Raw genomic sequence first — 19128 nt, 5'->3', positions numbered from 1 at the left:
GATTGTGCACGACGATGGCAGCAGTTACACCTCCACCACTGAGAGATGTGATTAAGGCTGCGTGTTGGATTGTCCTCTACAAAATGCTGTGAAATGTAAGTATGCCTTGTTTCCTATGAAGCTAATAAGGAGAAATAAACTTGACAGACTTTGTAGATGCTGACATATTTCCAAAGCACAGTGTTCAAGTATTTATGGCTTGTGACTAATAATCTTCAAATGTATTAAATATACCAATCTAAATATGTTACTTTTGACACATTGCTTTTTACTTATTCTCGCGTGCCCTTACCTTACCTTGTAGATTGTCTCTGTCATAAATTTCATCAAAAAGCAGAAATGTGGATAAAATGTTCTGTGTGAAAAATATCAAAGATGGTAAGCACTACTTCAAGAAATTAATTTTTAATGAGTGCAAACTCAAGATCTCACTTCGTCATATTGCTGTCAGGATATGAGTGTACTAGCTTTCATCTACATTATGAATGTATCTAAAATGGAGATAAATAATAGATTAACTTCCCAAGATGTCCACTCATTACTGACAGCTACAAAACCTCAGCTAGAGACTCTGGCTCTCTGGTAGTGGCACAGAATGATGGCAATGGCTTTTCATTACAGCATTACAAAGTCATCTATTCCAGTTTAAGAGGAGAAATGATCTAAACATAATAATCACCGCTAATCTTTAATTAAATATGTCATTTAAACATTGTTTTCCATATTTTACAAAGACAGAGGCAGATGACATATTCAAGTGATTGCAACGATGGATGACATGCTCAAATCTGCAGATACGACTGAAAAAACGTACAATAGAAATGCTGACAAAGCAGAGCTCCACGATCCACTACCTGCTATCTCAAAGTTGCCCGTTACACGTGATTCCACTGCAGACCTTACAGGTATGCTCACATGAAACAGATAATAATGAAAACACACATGCTTAGTAACCCGATTCCTCCTTGTTTCTGTGCCTCCAGAATCTTTGATTGAAGTCAATAGTTTTTCAGAGCAGATCTCCACTGAGGACACCGAATTATCTTCAGTGGACCTCTCTACGAATGTCTTCCCCCATAGAACAGTAGGTACGGTGACCTGTGAGTTCTTTGTTTGTAATTTTATCCTCTGAAAAAATGTTTTCACAAGAATTTCCTCTGTCTCACACAGAAGCTCCCAAAAAATGTAACATGCAAAATATACCGAAGTCAGGAGTGACCAGAGCAGTATCTATCTGCAGTCCACAATCTGTGGAAAAGGAGCAGCCAAAACCTCGCAGCGCCTTGCTGCCGTCCTCTCTGGAGGCCAGCACAGTCCATGAATTGAACCATCCACCCAAACCAAAGGGCAAGAGCCAAGAAAGCCTTAAAACCACTTCTGCTCACACCGACCCAGGCGCAGAGGGTAAGGACAATAAACTTTAGTGAAATCCTATTTCAACTTATTGTTCCCACATATCTGTTTTCTCTCTGCATCTTTCCTCACTAACCCTTCTCTTCTATGCGAGACCTTTGTGCTGCAATCCTCATGGCCTGCCTCTTCTGCCACCCACTGGACTGCATCCTGTCCACGCTGAGGGGGTTTAACGGGTGCGCCTGGTGGCTGTGCTCGTCCTTCTACGACTGCGAGCCTCTCCTGGGGGTGATGCACCACTGCAACCTCTGCGGGTGTCTGGGTGTTTCTCGCTGCTTCCAGAGCGACTGTCCGCTGTGCGACTTGTGCCTCCAGGCTACAGAATGCCTGGACCTCGCTATGGAAATCTCTCAGATGCTTTACCACTGACGCCCGCTGCCAGAAAATAAAGCACATCCACACACGAACCGATGGCAATCATTTATTTGTTAAAAATCTCAAAGCCAAATTGCAGGGACAAGACATGTTGCTTTGTAGTTAACAGTCGGTGTGAGTATGAGTCACTGTGTATATGCCTGGTTAAGACAGGGTTAATATTGTGGAGAAGAGTAAAAGCTGAATAAGTACACAAGTTCTACTCCGTGATTTACGGGAACACGATGAGAAACGCTGAGTGATGGAGTGGAGCTGCTTTAAGCTGAAAGGTACCTCCAACGCTCTGAACGATCAGTGGAGAGCTTAAAAAATTATTGTAACCACCAATCAATGCCACTCAAAGCTATGATCTAAATATATTTTTGGCTGTTTTAACTAAAAACAGCACCATCAGTGTTAGAAAAAACAAAAAAATACTCAAACACACATTCATTAACTGTACACAAGGTTCGGTAAGCATGTGATGAAAATAAACCCTTTCTAACGTTTGTGACTATTTAATGGAATAATAATTGCCTTGAGGTTTCATTCAACAAAACATCATACATTGTTATAACAGAAGTGAGACTAGTGGTTGGTTTAAAAAAAGGAGGTCTGAGCCAACTGAATTCAGACTACAATGAGCAGGAATCCATTATTAGATTATATCACTTTTCATCATCCAAAAAAACAAACAAACAAAAAACACCCCACATATTTATTAGAACATGCTAACTGGTTAAAAAAATTACTCAGTGATTACCAAAGTTAATGGAGACAAACTGACAACACACATTAGTCTGCAGAAACTACTTATCAAATGATCAGGTATAAAAAAAATTGTAATGAACTACAGTACTTTTGTAAAAGGAGAAAATTGTTCTGCATTCCCACTGACTTTAAAAAAAATAAAAAATAAAATAAAATAAAAAAAAAATATATATATATATATATATATATTTATATATATATATATAAAAAAATGCTGATTTGCAATTTGTAGCTACTCTGGAAGAAATCCTGCTTTGGCTAACTAGCTGCAGCAGCATGTGAAGTTTTTTCACGGCCTTTAAGGTTTTATTACAAATACATGCGACCTGGGCCTTAGTTGTCCGCTGTATGTAGTAGTAATAAAAACAGACACAAGCTTTCTTAAAATGCATAGACTGCCATAAAATAAGGTGCAAAGAACTTGCTCAAAATAAAAGACTCTTATTTACAATGTGCTGTAACTACTACACAATGTGCCAATTCACTTTTTTACAGAGATCCCTTCTGTAGTTGCTGGTGATACAACCCAACACGCATGAGTATGCAACTGCTTTTAACAAACCCTGATTCCAGTCAGTCTGAAGAAAAACAAAAAACAAAAACACACACACATGAAATATATGCTATATATTGGCATTTCTTGACAAGTTAGTTGTGCCAAACATGTCCTGTCACGAAAAAGAAACCTCACAGCTTTCTTCCCTACAAATATGCATATAATAAATTCAAGCAAACCATATATCCCTCTTAAAATCTCTGAAGAAATCTTAACAACTATTTAAGAATGTATCATTTCTTAATGCTAGGTCCATGCCCCTATTGTACAATATTGCATTTTATACTAAGATTGCATTCAGAAACTCCGACATAATCATCTGATGTCTGACTGGCTCCAAACAGGAACAATTATAATGAATTTGTGTAGCAAAAAACAAACAAACAAACAAAGAAAAAATTGCTGTCTTCTGGTGTTAGTTTTGTTCATAATTATAGTTAAATTTGACTTTTTAAAGTTCAGTTGTGCAGTTCTATAAATAGGCTATAGTTGTTTAAGGATAAACTGCACTTCCTGACATTCTTGTCCCTACGGAGTCTCTGACCACACGCAAATCATCACAAGTCCTCATCCATCTCAAGGCTGCTCCTGCGACTGCTGGTTTTAGAGGCACCCGGTGACAAAGGAGAAAACAGTGGCTCGCCAATCCTCTCTGGAGACAGAGTGCACCCGTCATCCATAAGTATGTCTCCCAAACCCATATCGGAGTAGAGGGCGGAGGCCGGGGGGTCATCGAGCTCAGCGAAGCTCAGGCTGCCCAGGTCCAGCGGACTACTTATGGTGAGTCCGGCGGGAGAGTCTGAGGAGGGTGGGGACAGGAAGGAGGCAGGCAAAGGTTGTCCAATGGCTGCCGGACCGAGGAGGTTCTGGTTGGAGGCTCCTCCTGTGTTGGGAGCCAGAGACTGGCTGCTCTGTGGAACTGTGGACTGCTGCTGGAGCAGAGAGGGGTCGGAGCTCAGAGCAGAGACGCTGTTGGAGTTTGAGAGGCCGTGAAGCCGTGCCTGCATTTCCAGTTCCTGAAAACAAGAACAGCATGTTTTCTAATCAGATGGCCAGAAATCACTCATGTCATTATTGCATAATCTATTGCACTCCTATATTGCATAGCTCCTTTTATGTTTTTGCATTGAAAAATTCATTCCACGTGTTAAACTTTACACCCAAAAAACTGTCTAAACAAGATGAAACACAGATGGAACAAAGCAAGTCTGAATTTTTGGTTGATCCAAATTTGCAATAAGGAAGAAAAATAAATAGTTGAGAACTAGATGAGAACTAAATAAAGCAAACATAACATTTTGTGGATTTCACCTACAGTATTTTGTGCAAATTTTATGTCTGAGTAAACCAACAGGATGAGTGCAGACACTTCACAGACTTACTGTATGTATTACAGTAGTGACGACAGTTACACTGACATTTCTTCAGCAAGACAAAGACCTTCTTTGTTTAGAAAAAATATGAGTGAAAAGACAACAACAGAGCAGGGCCAAGGACGTGGAAGTCACTACATTTATGAAGACAAGCAGTTCACGCCCTGCTTACATTTCTGTCTACACCTAAACAGCAAAGGTGGACAAATGGCTTTTGATTTTCTTTGACTTTCAAGGAATATGCACCATTGTTCCCCAGACACATCCATTCAGATCCATTCCTATTTAGACGCATTCTTAGTCTGGATGGCACTACCTTGGCCTCCTGTAACACTCTGAAGAATCAATTATTTTTGACCAAGAATGTTTTCTTTAACAAGAAAATTAAGAAAGCCTTCTTTTCTTTGCCGAGTAAATCGGAGGCATCCTTTTTCGGAGTGATGTTGAAATACTTGTTCATACATAAGCTTCTAAGATGCACTATTCTATTACTTATTATAAGGCTGTTCTAAAAGCTCCCTGAAAAGCCTTCAGAAGATGGAACTCAAGAGAGCATATATGTCCATACTAGATATTTGTTTTTAATGGCTGTAAAATCCACAGTTAGCAAGCCCTCGAAGATCAAGCCATATCATGACCTCACTGCAAACCCACCACATCAACCCAACAAAGCCATGACCGCAATCTGGTCATGGCAGATGTCTGCCCATTGTCAAGTCTGGTTCTGTTAGAGATCTCTTCCTGTTAAAATGGAGCTTTCTCATACAGCCTCATCCGATTGTCAGGATTCTCTCACTAATGTCTTCATCTTACAACAAAACACACTTTGAGATAACCATTCCTGTAAAACAGCGCTACATAAATAAAACTGAACACCGACCTGGATGCGTAACATTAAGGAGTGGTTGGCTTGCTCCAGCTTCTTCTGCCTCATCTCAACATCCTTGGCTCTCTGCTGCTCCTTCTGCAATTTCCTGATGTAGTCTACAGAAGCCTTGAGAATGGTACCTTTATTCCAGCGCATCTCTCTGTCATTGTTGCGATGTCAGTAAAGACAGGAAAGACAACAGAAGCAGAGGACAAGATCATGATTTATACACCGCATGTGTGGCCCCAAGGCATTAAAATTCAAACAGTGTAACTTCATGTGAGCAGTGGAAAATGAATATCCCCACTTACGGGTCTGATGACTTCGGTATCAAAGCGCCCAACTCCTTTATGCGGTCATTGATATTGAATCGACGCCTCCTCTCAACTGCAACCAACAAAGAGAGGAAGCAAAGGCACACGAGGTTATCTCTAACAATCAGCTGGTATTAAGCAGAAGTGTACGAATAAGTAAATAGGATGTTGTGATTCTGAATCTGCATTGCGGTCTATATTTTTATTGTAATCATATTCAAACAAGAAGTTAAAAAAAAATGACCTCAAACAAAGGTTTGACTTACTGAGGTTATGATTGTCTTTCTTCTGCCTTTCTTTCATTATTGCTTTGGCATCTGCATCTGACAGACAAAATGTTAGCGTTCATGTTACGAAAAGCTAAACTGTTTATTAAAAAACAAATAAATAAATGAAACAGGACACGTGTTTATAAAAAGAAGTTACTATACCAGTAATTTCCCTTTTAATTTTTGGAAGATCAGCAGGGCAGGAGTTGCTGACAGTAAGAGTAGGCGCTGCCATTCCCGGGCTATGGTACACATCCAAGAGGTTTCCTGGGAGCTGCACAACAAACAACATGTTCCAATATAGGTCTTAAATAGTACCTGACTACTCTGAAGCAAATGCTGCTGCTTTCATTTAGAGCAATCGGTTCTGTGAGTTCAAAATAGACTCAAAGCAGGTTTCTGTGGATCAGACAAATGCTATCAAAAAGAAATGGCTGCTACATAATAACAGCAAAGAAAAACCCCACCATTTATATTCTATTGCATATCAAAGATGAAGACTACCCAGTGCCAATTCAAAAATCAGAAAAAGCCTTTTTACCTCAGTCAGCTTCTTTTTCTGGCCCTCCAAAATCATCACCATAATCCTCATTTTTTGCTTTGCGGTGAAATTTTGGAAACCTGTTTCTTCCCTGCAGATTACTTCTTGACCTGGCCGTGTACTTTTTATGACTTTGTCTCACTTCTCTATGTCTTGTATCCACTGATAGCTTTACCCTGCCCATGAAACACTTCTGTGACAAATGGTAACTGAGTGCTACAAGTGTATATTTGCTCTTACAACTTTCAGAATTCCACACATGAAAGAGACCGCCCATTCACAGAGCGTACTCACTTGGAGCTGTCTGCGTTATTCTGTTACTGCACTATTAAAGAAGAAGCTCTAAACTGGAGAGGAACCTTCAAAAAGGAAGTTCAGGAGAGAACAATAAATGCATAGTTCTTCATACCGTGCTAGGCAGCTGAAGACCTGAGTCTATCAACGTAATGATGTCGTCATTAAAACTGGATTCAAGGCTAATAATGTCATCGATCACATCGTCAATCTAGAAAAACAGACAATGAGACAAACGTGGCAGAAGGTAAATGGTGTGATAGTAATGAATATGTATTTACACTGTATAAAAACAATCCAGGTGGCAACACTAGACATCTGAGCCCAATGTGAGAGCTTTAAAGAGGCGTCATTTGGAAGACAGTGATGCGTGCGTGAGACGTCCTGGCACGGTTATTCTGCCGGTGCAGTATTTAACATCTTATTGTGACGAAAGGCCAACGAGAGTATGACAACAAAGAGCATGCACCCTCACAGTGGGACCTTCAGGCACATTGTTACAGAGCAAACACAAGCTAATTGAGCAAGAAGAAAGCAACAGATATTCAACTTCCCCACAAAAATGCGCTGGAAGTTTCCAAAAAGGAAACTACTGAAAAGGTTATGTAATCTGCTGTATCATCAAATGAAACTCGCACACAGGAAATTTAACTACTGGTATCAATGTTGGAATTCCCCTTACTTCTTCCTTGTTGGAGCCGATGTTGAGCAGCGCCATAGGACTATTAGGGGCGCTGCTGGCAGTAGGGGCCACTTCTGGGGCAGAACTGGACTGGGGGGCGGGGGACAGAGACAAGGTCTGAGGAATCGCCTTGTTTCCCAGAGTGGTGGAGAGGTACTGCTTCACCTGCTGCCTCTGTGCCTGCTGGATGTGGTACTTGGTGGGGTTCTCCAAGTGGGTCTGCACCTGATCATTCAAACAGCTGTTAGGGGCTGGTGGACTGACACACACACACACACACACACACACACACACACACACACACACAGTGCTAAAAATTTAAAACAAAACAGGTCGCTCTTACTTTCAGCACCTCCACGGGCACCTGTGCTGGAGGGGGCCGGGCGGCATTAGGTGGCAGAGTGACAGAGATAGCTGGAGTCGAGTTGGTGGCCCGAAGCTGAGAGGCAGATGCCTGTTGTTGCTGAGCAAGAGCCTCGCGTCTCTCCTGCTCCTGGGCTTGTTCCCGCATCAGCTGCTGCCGCAGCAACACACGTGACGACATGGCTGAGACGGATCCAGGGATCTAGGGATGGACCTGTAGGACAGCATGCGATGTTATTACACCACTCAATCCACAAATCAGAATCCTACACTTTAATATTCTGATGAGAATTCCAGATGTCACTGCCAGGTCTAAAATACATTTACATAGAAAATGCTTAGTTTGGTTTGAAATAATCTGAGTAATTAAGTTCCAAAGCCATCAGAAGTTTGTGATATGACCTGTAGAATTCAATACATAATTGTACAACTTAACAAAACTGTTTTCATTAAAAATGTTAACAAATTACTTTAAAATGCCAAACAAATCAACACCATTAGTAAGACTGCAACACCCCCGAAAGCTGTTGGTTTTCAATCAGTCATTTAAATACGTTAAAATACGTTAAGATCTTGAATTAGTAGTGGGACTGTTACTTAGTTACAATGGTACTTATACAAATCTAGTTTCTCTAATCTGCTGCCTTTAAAGCTTCTTCAAGCCCCGACTTCTTTATTGTCATTTTCACTTCCCCTTTTTTTAATATATACCCTCTGTTATGTCCGGTACAGTTGTATCTGTTACTCAGAGACACAGGAGACTCAAATAGATCTTGTTTCAACCATGCTCAGCAGTCCCAATGAGCATTACAAGGTTACTATTGCAACAGAATTATTTACGAATGTGAAGAATTGTGTAACTGTATCTCAGCCCATTTTTGCACAAAGATTTGTACATTTGTTAAGGGCTCTCCAAGTGCCTGCTTAAAAGTGTACAGAAAACTGTTGAAGTGCATTTAAAGTATGTGTGTGCATATAAGTGCATATATAAATATTAATGGCTGAAAAGACAAAGTTTGGCCCAAGAACTGGAGACAACTTAAAAAGGCCAACTGGTCTGCTGCTTACATTTCTTTGTTGCACTTCAGCCACAGCAGATCTGCAAATATGTGTATCTGTTTACATCTCCAGCACCTTGTATTAGACCAAGTTGGCACTTATATATATATTTACATAGATTAATACACCTTTTTTTGCACATCTGAATACTTCAGAATTATTATTTTTTAAACAAATGTAATTAAACATACATGGATTGATATTCTATTACACCACACTCACACAGATATTTTGCAGAAAATTCTGAAACCTTAGTAATTCCATACAAGAGAAGTGATTTCTCAGAAAAGGAAAAACATCAGCTGGGCGTTATGCCAAAAAGTGACCATCTGCCAAAAAATTTCCGATGTTTCTATGCATTTTTTATGTGTCATTTCTTTGTAAGGAGCTTTGAAAGAAAAGTGACTGGACTTCTTTAAATTTCTTGATGTTTCACCTCTCATCCGACAAGCTTCTTCAGTTCCAAGAGCAACTGGTGGAAAGTCCCAGATTTTTAAACCCTATTGGGAGTGTCCCAAGAGTGTTGTTAACCCACAATTGATCATGATGTCTATGCTTATATTAGTGAAATTACTGTAAACATGAGTGTTGGAGTGGGTGTATATATAAAAAAAGAAATTACCTCTTTTGCAAGTTACTTTATGAATTTGGCCACTTAAAATATGTTTGCAGAAACAGACACTTATTCTGATGAAAATTAGCAGAAATATTAAGTAAGTAAAGTTCTATTTATATAGCACCTTTCTAGATAAAAGATCACAAAGTGCTTCAAACAGGGATGACAAAGTATAAAACAAAAACAGACAAAAATTAACAAAATGTCATTCTAAAAAAAAAATTTAATTAAAAAATGTTATGTTATATTGTTGCTTTTTTGATACCCTCTGGCCCAGATCACTCTTTAAAAAGATATTTTTAATGGCAGTGAGAGTGTTTAGCTAGATAGATAAATTATATATAAAAATCACTTTGTCAAAAACGGATTGGATTGCAGCTTCTACCTGGTGATGGGGATATTGTTTGTGGCTCAAAGTTAAGAATATATCTCATATATATTAACATAAATATATATAACATACGTTTCATAGATTATAGGCCAACATGTCATTTACAGCAGTTTAAATACGGGCATTTTTTGGCAAATACAGGTGTTGTGCCAAAAAGTGATTGTCTGCCAAAAACTGATTTCCGGTATTTGCCAAAAATTTATTGCTCGTATTTAAACTGCTATAAGTAACTTGTTGGGCTATAATATATGAAACAGATGTCAAATGCATCCCTCATGGATGACATAAAGTCATCTTGAGCCACAAACAACATTCGTGTAACAAGGTAGAAGCCACAATCAGTTTTTGGCAGTGACTTTTATATAATCTTTATTTTTGCAGTTAAAAACAATCTCATTAACATTAAAAATGTCTTTTGTAAGAGTAAGTTGGCCAAGAAGACAGCAGAAATGGCAGCAAATATTACAATAGTTCTGTAAAAATATTTTAAGTAGGGATAAAGGACCGGATTGGTTATAATGTAAGTACAATAACACAGAGTTGTGAAGATACTTGAAAAACTGATAATTTTTTAATTCTATATATAACCCCTTTGTAAACCCTGTTCACCGAAGTCTATTTACGAACATACGTAAAGATATTACACATAAAAAAAATACACGGAAACATTGGAAATCAGTTTTTGGCAGACAATCACTTTTAGGCAGACGAACACCAAAGGGAGTTGGTGTCACTTTAAGCCATTGAACTGTAACAGTTCGACAGTTTTTATCTTGTCTGCGTGTCATTACTCACTGACAAGATAAAAACACCACAGATGGGGAAAAAAATACCCGTGATCATCCTTTGTCTATTTTCTGCGAGCGTAGTGATTAGTTTAAGATTGTATTGTTGCTTGAAGTGTGTCGATAATTTGGTCGAGGCAGACTGAGTACAGACCCCGCCTACTCGCCGCACGGCAGGCGTACGCGTACTTTTGTACTGTTTAATTTGTACAGCTGCTCATTCCTGTGCAATATCCCATCTGCCCGCCCCCCACATTAAGATTTTCTTTATTTAATCACTAGTGTGTACATACATTTATATATATATATATATTTAGTCAGTTAACTGAAAATATTTTTCTTTTACTACATCTTTTTAATATTTTGCTCTTACTATTTTTCTATTTATTTTTTATTATTTTATTTTATTTTTTTCTACTGTACCATTCTGCTGAGTGACTGTCTTCTGCTCGTCAAATACATTTCATTGCGATGTTGACCCTGTGCTAACTTGCATATGACAAATACAACTGAAAACTGAAACTGAAATAGTGGTCGCCTACCTTCTTAACAGAGATTCCCCCCTGACAACATAAAAGATCCAATTCAGTTTTAACAACATCATTTAAATGGGTTAACTCTGGAACCATTTAGACAGACAGTTGGGAGGTTGCTGTTTACTTTACACATTTTTCGTAATTTCTATTTTTGGCGAGCTAGGTTCTATCGTCATGAATTGGCGGTGTTCGTTTGACAGCTCAGTGCTGCTAACGGGCCCAGATCAACGTTATGTGAGGACAAGCAATTCAAGCTAGAATTTCCATCGTATACTATTTACTTTGAAGCTATCCAGTGATAGTCCACTTGTTAGAAGGTTGCTATTTTAGCTGAAGGCAGTGCTATTTCAGTACTCGTACGACCCCTCGACGGCCAAGTAAAAATAGGAAGTTGAATCTGAGCTAGCTAGCCCTCATTGCGACAAGCTAACGCTACACAGCTACATACCTCTTTCAGATTAAAGATACGTACTACCTGATTAGTGTAAGAGGAGTTACAGCCACACATCCACTGAGTCCTTCGCTTTCTTTGCCATTTCTTCAGATCCGTGAAAACTAACTTGATAGTCACTAGCCTCCGCTCTACCGTTGTTTACCTCAGGCCGACGGCCTTACGTCATCTTACGCAACGTACCCGGAACTTGTTAATTTTAAAGTTGTATTTTCAAAACGATATCTTGAATAAAGTGTCCTCTTATAGTATTGAAGTGCTGCTATAATTCATAAATGTGACACATTTTAATCTATGTTAGTCTGCCAATAGTGCCGCAGAGGTTAGCTATTCAAAAAAGTAAAGAAGTAATTCTTAGTATAAGTATTACATCAATAATATTACAACTATTCAAATCGCAATATTTATAATACCCGGTGTCTGAACAGGAATATAATCTACCAGGGACGACGTAAAAAAAAAAAAAAAAAAAAAAAAAACCAAACAAAGAAAAAAAACAAACAAAAAACTTAGTTTCAAAGAAAGTATTAAGGGCCTCAGAAACAATTTTTCTCAGGTTCACTGCTGCACATGTTTAACCCAACAACAATAATAGCCATGTCAAAGAAAGACAAACCACCAAAATGGATTCATTAAATTCATCATTTTATTTTGGTAATATTTTAGTCTGAAAATGAGAAGTCCATTGCAGATGTCAATGTGTCCGAGAGTTTGGTGGCAAGTTTGTCTGCAGAGCAAAGAAAAAGAACCCAGAAAGCATTAGGGCAAAATCTAGATCATTTCTATAATAAATTTTAAAAACAAAAATGCTAAAAGTGTCACAAATCACATACAAGCAACCTTTTGGACAAAAACTGAGGAGCTGGTTGATACCACGACTTTCTGTGCTGACCAAACTGCTAGCAGCAGAGGTTTCTTTTCCAAATACATCAATAATTTTATCTCTGTATAGCGACATTTTTGTGACGAAACCCAACTCGCTTGATAGATTTGTTCTGATCTTAGCTCAGGATGTCTTTCTACTTTTTACTTACAATGGTTTATGAAAGAAAGTTGCTAATATCAAAACAAACACAATAATTTAATTAAGTGAAATGCATACTTCTTTGAATTGTGATCATGACTGACTTGGCTAATGAAGAAAAGCTGTGAGCTGGTTTCTTATCATATTTTTGATCACTGTTTAGCTGTCCTGTGAGGCACGGTCCAATCAATTTTACTGCTTTTATCTGAGTCTGTGCAGAGTATTACGGTGCACTCGATAAGTTATCAGTTAAAATCATCAATAAACAATGCTGAAACAGTGCCAGAGGACGCAACACAGACCCATGAATCATTACTTCCACAGTGTTTTAAAAAGGATGTGAATTATATTAGTGAATTGAATGTAGTGAACTGGATTCATGGAGCGGTTGTAAAATATCTAAAATGTGAGTATTAGTATTACACTGAGATGAATAATTGCACAAACCAGCTCTTTTCTGTAGCTTCTTCCTCTTCTTGCCCGCAGCCAGGAGTGCCTGACCCTGCAGCAGAGGGTCCACGTTCAAGATATTCTTTAAATCCGGAGCCTTGGATGCAGCATCCGTTGCGGGTACCTCTGTCTTTTTCTGTGATTTTATTTCCACTGTCATTGGTCCAAACTGTTTTGAATGGAACAAAATAGCAGAAATAAAACGTGAGATGAATAACAGCATTCACAGTCATCATATACTATAATTCACCCACAATTTAAGGCTACTGCTGCTTCTCACCTCTGGATCCTGATCATCCTCCATAGATTCAGTTTCCTCTTTCGAGGATGATGCTTCCACTGATCCTCCTTCCAAGCCCAGATCACAGTGCAACTCGCCCTGGCCTCCCTGTGTCAGCCCAGTGGTTTCCATGCAGAATCCCATTTGAATGTCAGGACAAGACGACTCTGGACACAGAGGAAAGCACAAACCATTTAGTCTAAAGTTATCTGAACAGGTTTACATGATCAAATCATGTGGTTTTATATTATCATCATGTTCCATTTAATTTGCCTGACTGTGATACTGTTAATTATAACTTGCTTACCTGCAAGAACCTCCTGATTTCCCTTTTCCAGCTCGTCCCAGTCAAAGGCTTTTCCCATTTCTGTAACGATCTCAGCACTGACGTGTGTAGGAAGAGTGTGTGTCTCTGGAGGGTGTGTGAAGTAGCTAATCCTTCCCCTAAGAAACATAACTTTGGGAATTTAACAGTGCTTAAACTGAGCCGTTGCTTCAATATCATTTCTAGAACTTTAAAAAGCTATACCAACCCGGTCCAGTCCATTAGTACACTCTTGGCTGCCTTGTCAGTGTCCGGCAGCCCCCCCTTCCTCAGTTTGCCTTGCCGACGGGCGAGCAATGCCAAGAACTCCAGAGCTGTATGAAAGTCTGGGACACCGTAGTGCTCCATGATCTGTGTTTCCAAAAAAACAACAACCCCAAAGCCATTGTTTGAACTACTTATTATTCAGTGCTCAGTACAGTTGCACTGTTATCATTCAGTACAGTTGCTGAAGAGGTAGCATGACCTACTTGTGCCTTGTTGCACCTTCTGAGGATGGCTTCCACGGGTGGAAGGGGATCAACAAGCTGTTCGATTTTAACACAGTTGCGAAGAATCATTGCGGCGTCTGTCGTTGATGTTGCCATGACAATACCGGGACAGTCCAGAAGCTTTATGTGTTTGTCCAAATGTACCTCTTGAAGACACCTGAAATCCAGAAAACCCATCAAGAACACCATGGCAGGATTAATATGCACATCATAATTGTGTCTTGTTAGACGAACATATAAAGTTGGCACAGTTGCCAAGTATGCCTTCACTACACTGAGGTTGCATCCCTGTGTGTGTGTGTGTGTGTGTGTGTGTAAAAACTGAATTATTTTTTTATTTTTATAGCTGAGATGATGAAGTTGAATGATGGAACATTAATTAATTACCATAATGCAACTTGTTTTTCACAAGTACCTACTTCACAAATGTGAACATTAATTAGCTTTCCTAAGCTGTAATAATAAAAACTCTAAATCTGGGCAGGGGCTGTGACTCGTGTTCACTCACTTTTCAGGAAACAAAGCAAGACTTAAAGCAAGTTGTCAAATTTGTGCAAGTGTTTTGATCCCCACCCCCCAAAAAAGTAAAAAAATAAAAATAAAAATAAAAAAAGCACAAAAATGCTGATGTACCAAAAATTACGTGAAACTCACAATAATAGATGTATTAACTTAATATTTTAAAAAAATGTCAGAAAGTTCAATAAACATTCCAGTATCAAAAAGTTTCAAACATTCTAATTTTCTGGAAATCATTTCACGCTTCAGGGTCACAGAGTAAATCTAGAAAAACATTTCTGATTTTATCTGTTTTGATTTTATATACTGTTTTGTTTGTTTGTTAAGCTTAAATTTCAAAACTTACATTAACTACTGATTTTATCTACTGTTCTGATTTTATCTGTTTTGATTTTATATATTGTTTTGTTTGTTTGTTTGTTTGTTAAGTGGGTTTAGAGCTCTGGGTAGCTCCCCAGCTGGGTCTAGACTGGGTCTAGAGAGTATTTTAAATTCAGGGAATTTAAAATAGAAAGTAGCTCGTCCACAGAAGGACTGGTAGCTCCCCTTACGATAAGGGTTCAGATCGCGCGAACAGGTGTGAAATGTGTGTGTTTAGTTAGTTTGTTTGCTTGTTTTAATCAATTTTAAATCATGCTTTTTATTTGTTTTTGTTTCTAATGTCTCTGTAAAGCACTTTGAATCACCTTGTTGTTGAATTGTGCTATACAAATAAATTTGCCTTGCCTTGCCTAGAAAACAAGTGTAGGCATGTAGGTTGAGCATGTTAATGTGTACTTACTTGGTGACACCTGGTGTGGCTCCAACATTACATGCTCGTGCTCGTTTCAGACTGTTGATCAAACTACTCTTTCCAACATTAGGAAAACCTGCAAAACATTAATGGAACGAAAAAAAAATCCTATTTACTCGAAAGAAGAAAACCTGGTACAAAAACAGCAGTGTGTAACCTTTGATTCAATCTGGCCTCGAAGACATTTTGTGTAGACAGATTGTCTGTAGCCAACTTATTGGTGCTCTCAGAATTTCAGGGCACGGCACTTACCTACAACACCTACAGTGATGGCTGTCTTTATATCCAGGTTGCGGCAATAGTTGCCCAGTAGCTTCATCAAGCAGTCTGCTCCAATACAAGCACTGGTGCTGAGAAGCTCTGTGGTGGCTTGTGTCACTGGAACGTTGCTGCGTTTCTTCCCATGGCAGGAGACATAATGTGCAGAGTTCATGCCGGAGTCACATTTAAAAACAAAGTACAGCCTGGATTTAATCTTTATTTCTAGATAATTTGAGCATAACTGCTTCACTACTCACCAAGTTCTTAGTCTGCTGCTGAGTAGATGCTTTAAAAGCCACAGTGGGGAACTCATTTCTAAGATACTTTATCCACTTTTCCACTATTTCTTTTGACACCAAATCTGGAACCAAAGTAAAGCCATTTACTATTTTAATAAACAAATGAGATATGTACAATGTTAGTGGCCTTCTTACCAATTTTATTGAGGACTAAAACTATCTTCTTGTTCGTTCCACTCTGAATGACCGCCTGTTCCACCTGAGGACATCTGCAGCCAAGAGGGTCACGCGCGTCCAGTACCTCCAGAATCACATCAGAGGCCTCCACAACCTTAAAAAGCAGCATGTCAAATAACGCTCATGTCAACTCCTCTCTCATCCATCATGTTTCTAATAGCCCTTTTTGACTAGTACCTACTTGGCTTGACTCAAGTTCAGTCATTTTCCATAACAACCAGGTACCAGCTAATGTGCACGTGGTCATTTTAGCAACATGGAGTGAAAGTCCCATGACATCATTTGTATGTGACACAAACACCACAACAAAGGAGGACGTGAAGCCGATGGTAAAACTCCTGCTTGGTGTATGTCGTTTTGCCAGTCCCTGGGATCACAGTGTTGTTTTTTGCGTAACCAATTCCCTCATTTTCGAGTTCGAAAACTGACAGCATTGATTTTTGTGAAAGAGACTATTTCATGACTCTTCGAGTGATGTCTCTGACTAGCCAATTAGTGGCATGCAGTCTGTTGATGTCACATTTTCGAATCACCTCAGATTGCTTGGAAGCCAGGTCGAGAACCCAGCTACTACTGCTGAAGTACCTAGTACTACCACCTAATGGAAAACCCTAAAAACCAAGTTGAGTCGAGCCAAGCCGACCAGAGTATGTACTAGAGGAAACAGGCTATAAGATACTGAATGATACAGAGTGATTTTAAAGAATGTCAAAATTTCATTTAGTCTAAAATAAGAAGATTAATTCTTGTTGTGGTCCATATACAGACCAGTGTGCAGTGCAATTACATACCTTTTTAAATTCTCTGTAATATGCTTTCCTTGAATTCTCATTTTCAAAGTTGACATGCTTTTCTAAACTCTGCATCTCTGTCTCCTGTGAGGACAAAGAAGAATATGGTAATGACCACAGCAGCAAACTGTAAAGTATGCAGTTAGAGTATCGTGCTTACCCTCTGCTCAAACTCCCTTTGTCGCTGAAGGATGTCATTCTGGAAGGTTTGCAAATTTCTCCTCTTCATAAGCTCTCGTTCTCGAGACAATTTCTGCTTCTCCTGAAGGTCCTGAAGCTAATGTAGTAAGATGTGACATAAGAGAATGATTCACCAATTTGCCATCAAATCTGGTACAGCCAAGACTTTCAAAGGACGTACCCTTTGTTTCCTGATTTCTTCTGGGTTTCTGCTGTCCTTGACAGTCTGAGCAGGGGACTGTTCTGTATTTCTCCGCCCCGAAGCATCCCCCTTTCTTCCATCTTTAGCCTGTAGGATAAACACACAGGGAGTTGTAATATATTTTAGCTCATCAGCACAGCACTTGAAAGCAAAAGCATTCATTTTACTGTCTTGTTTACATTGAATGATAAATGCAGCCAACCATGGTAAAGATACAAATCACTACCACTGATAAGCTCAAATACAATATACTCTATGCACAGTGTACATTTGACTTTTATTACCATATAGTCCAGTTGTTTTTGGCTATCCCGCATCTATTTATTCCTGCTCTATTCATTTTCCCGCTGTAAACCTGCTACTGTGACTTTCCCAACCGAGGGACTAATGAAAGTGTCATAGATCTCCCAGTGGTGCCTACAATGTTTTTGCTTGTCTTGGCGTCACAATGAAATGTTTCCTAAATGTTTGGTGAAAACATGAAAAACGTTTAAAGTGTGACACCGACTACATACGGGCGCTGAGAAGCTCGGTTCTCAGCGCCAGTTCAGTACCAACCGAACTATTACTGACTGCTCCAGCAGGGCTAAAAGTTAGCGACAGATAACATTAGCTTTGTAGCACTCACCTTAAACTTCGCACTGAACCCGAGTCGTTTGGCTCGTTTCTGTTCTGTTAAATGCAAAAAATACAAAACGAAGACGTTTAAATGTCATTTCACGCATTCAGTGAGTCAATACTTTCAGCTATAAACTGATGGATACCTACTAGCTTTAGACATAACTTCACCCTAGCCTTGCTCTTCTCAGACTTCACGTGTACTGCTTCCCAAAGAGGTGGACATGCGCACACGATGACGTCAACAACAACATCCGGTTAAATGTCGAAATAAAAGCTTAGAAAAATAAACATATTTAAGTTGTAACTGACAGCGTAGATAGAGAATTTAAGTGCTTGCGTTATAATATTATTATTGTAATATGTTGTCATTACCATTATAATGCACAAATTATAACAGAAACTGTTTTGGGCTAACCAAGAAATAACAAAAAGGCACTTTTGAGACAGGGGCTAGTTCATTTTAACTCATGAATATGTTTTGGACAGCATCGTTTTTCTCATTCGGTTTTTTGATTCTAACTTAATTCCAAAGTCATTACAATGCATAGAACAGGAACCAGGAGACAGCTCAAACAGTGGCCTAGCATAACTTTGAGGTTATGCAACATTTCACGCAAATGCATCTGGTATATGGAACGCCAGGACTGCCATAATGAATTAATTAAATACACCATTAAATAATTAATTAAATGTGTCAATAATTAATTAAAATTGGAATTAATTAATTAAATAAATAGTTATGACACATGTAATTAATTAATTATTGACACATTTAATTAATTATTTATGTATTTCACATTTTAATTAATTATTGACACATTTAATTAATTAATTATTGACACATTTAATTAATTATTTATGTATTTCACATTTTAATTAATTATTGACACATTTAATTAATTATTGACACATTTAATTAATTATTTAATGATATATTTATTTATTTCATTTTGGCAGTCCTGACGCCTGGCTCTCGTCATGAAATAATTTTATCTGTCAGCCTCACCCATCAAACTCAGGGGGCGGGGTTAACGCTGCCCATGCAGCTTCTCTAACATTTGATTGGTTGCCGTGCAAAG

The 19128-nt window shown here is 38.7% G+C and overlaps 1 protein-coding gene and 1 pseudogene across 2 annotated transcripts; one reads left to right on the top strand and one right to left on the bottom strand.

Moving 5' to 3' along the window:
- The first annotated feature begins 1084 nt into the window (after nt 1-1084).
- LOC309706143 (myoD family inhibitor domain-containing protein 2) lies at nt 1085-3047 on the top strand. The gene is made up of 2 exons (XM_082532408.1): nt 1085-1404; nt 1508-3047. The coding sequence occupies exons 1-2, from the start codon at nt 1137-1139 to the stop codon at nt 1780-1782; spliced, it is 543 nt and encodes a 180-aa protein (XP_082388534.1). The 5' UTR covers nt 1085-1136; the 3' UTR covers nt 1783-3047.
- LOC309706142 lies at nt 1821-18287 on the bottom strand (annotated as a pseudogene). The gene is made up of 22 exons (XR_014280879.1): nt 18197-18287; nt 18057-18100; nt 17408-17515; nt 17207-17323; nt 17047-17130; nt 16214-16349; nt 16037-16140; nt 15771-15915; nt 15507-15594; nt 14186-14363; nt 13924-14066; nt 13698-13834; nt 13391-13557; nt 13086-13279; nt 7779-8000; nt 7436-7660; nt 6869-6964; nt 6081-6192; nt 5916-5972; nt 5647-5722; nt 5348-5495; nt 1821-4110 (listed from the first exon to the last, which is right to left on the bottom strand). The product of XR_014280879.1 is annotated as an uncharacterized misc_RNA (transcript).
- Between the last annotated feature and the right edge of the window lie 841 nt (nt 18288-19128).

Source organism: Aulonocara stuartgranti, assembly GCF_965226115.1.
Source record: "Aulonocara stuartgranti genome assembly, chromosome: 5".
Classification (NCBI taxonomy): Eukaryota; Metazoa; Chordata; class Actinopteri; order Cichliformes; family Cichlidae; genus Aulonocara; species Aulonocara stuartgranti.
Note: the sequence above shows the minus strand (reverse complement) of the source record. Positions and strands in the feature narration are given on the sequence as shown.

What these genes read in the sequence shown, in the direction of transcription:
- LOC309706143 (XM_082532408.1), top strand. Translation starts at nt 1,137, where the DNA reads ATGTTTTCACAAGAATTTCCTCTGTCTCACACAGAAGCTCCCAAAAAA. An exon ending in CACCGACCCAGGCGCAGAGG is followed by an intron (nt 1,405 to 1,507) that starts GTAAGGACAATA and finishes CTTCTATGCGAG; the next exon opens with ACCTTTGTGCTGCAATCCTC.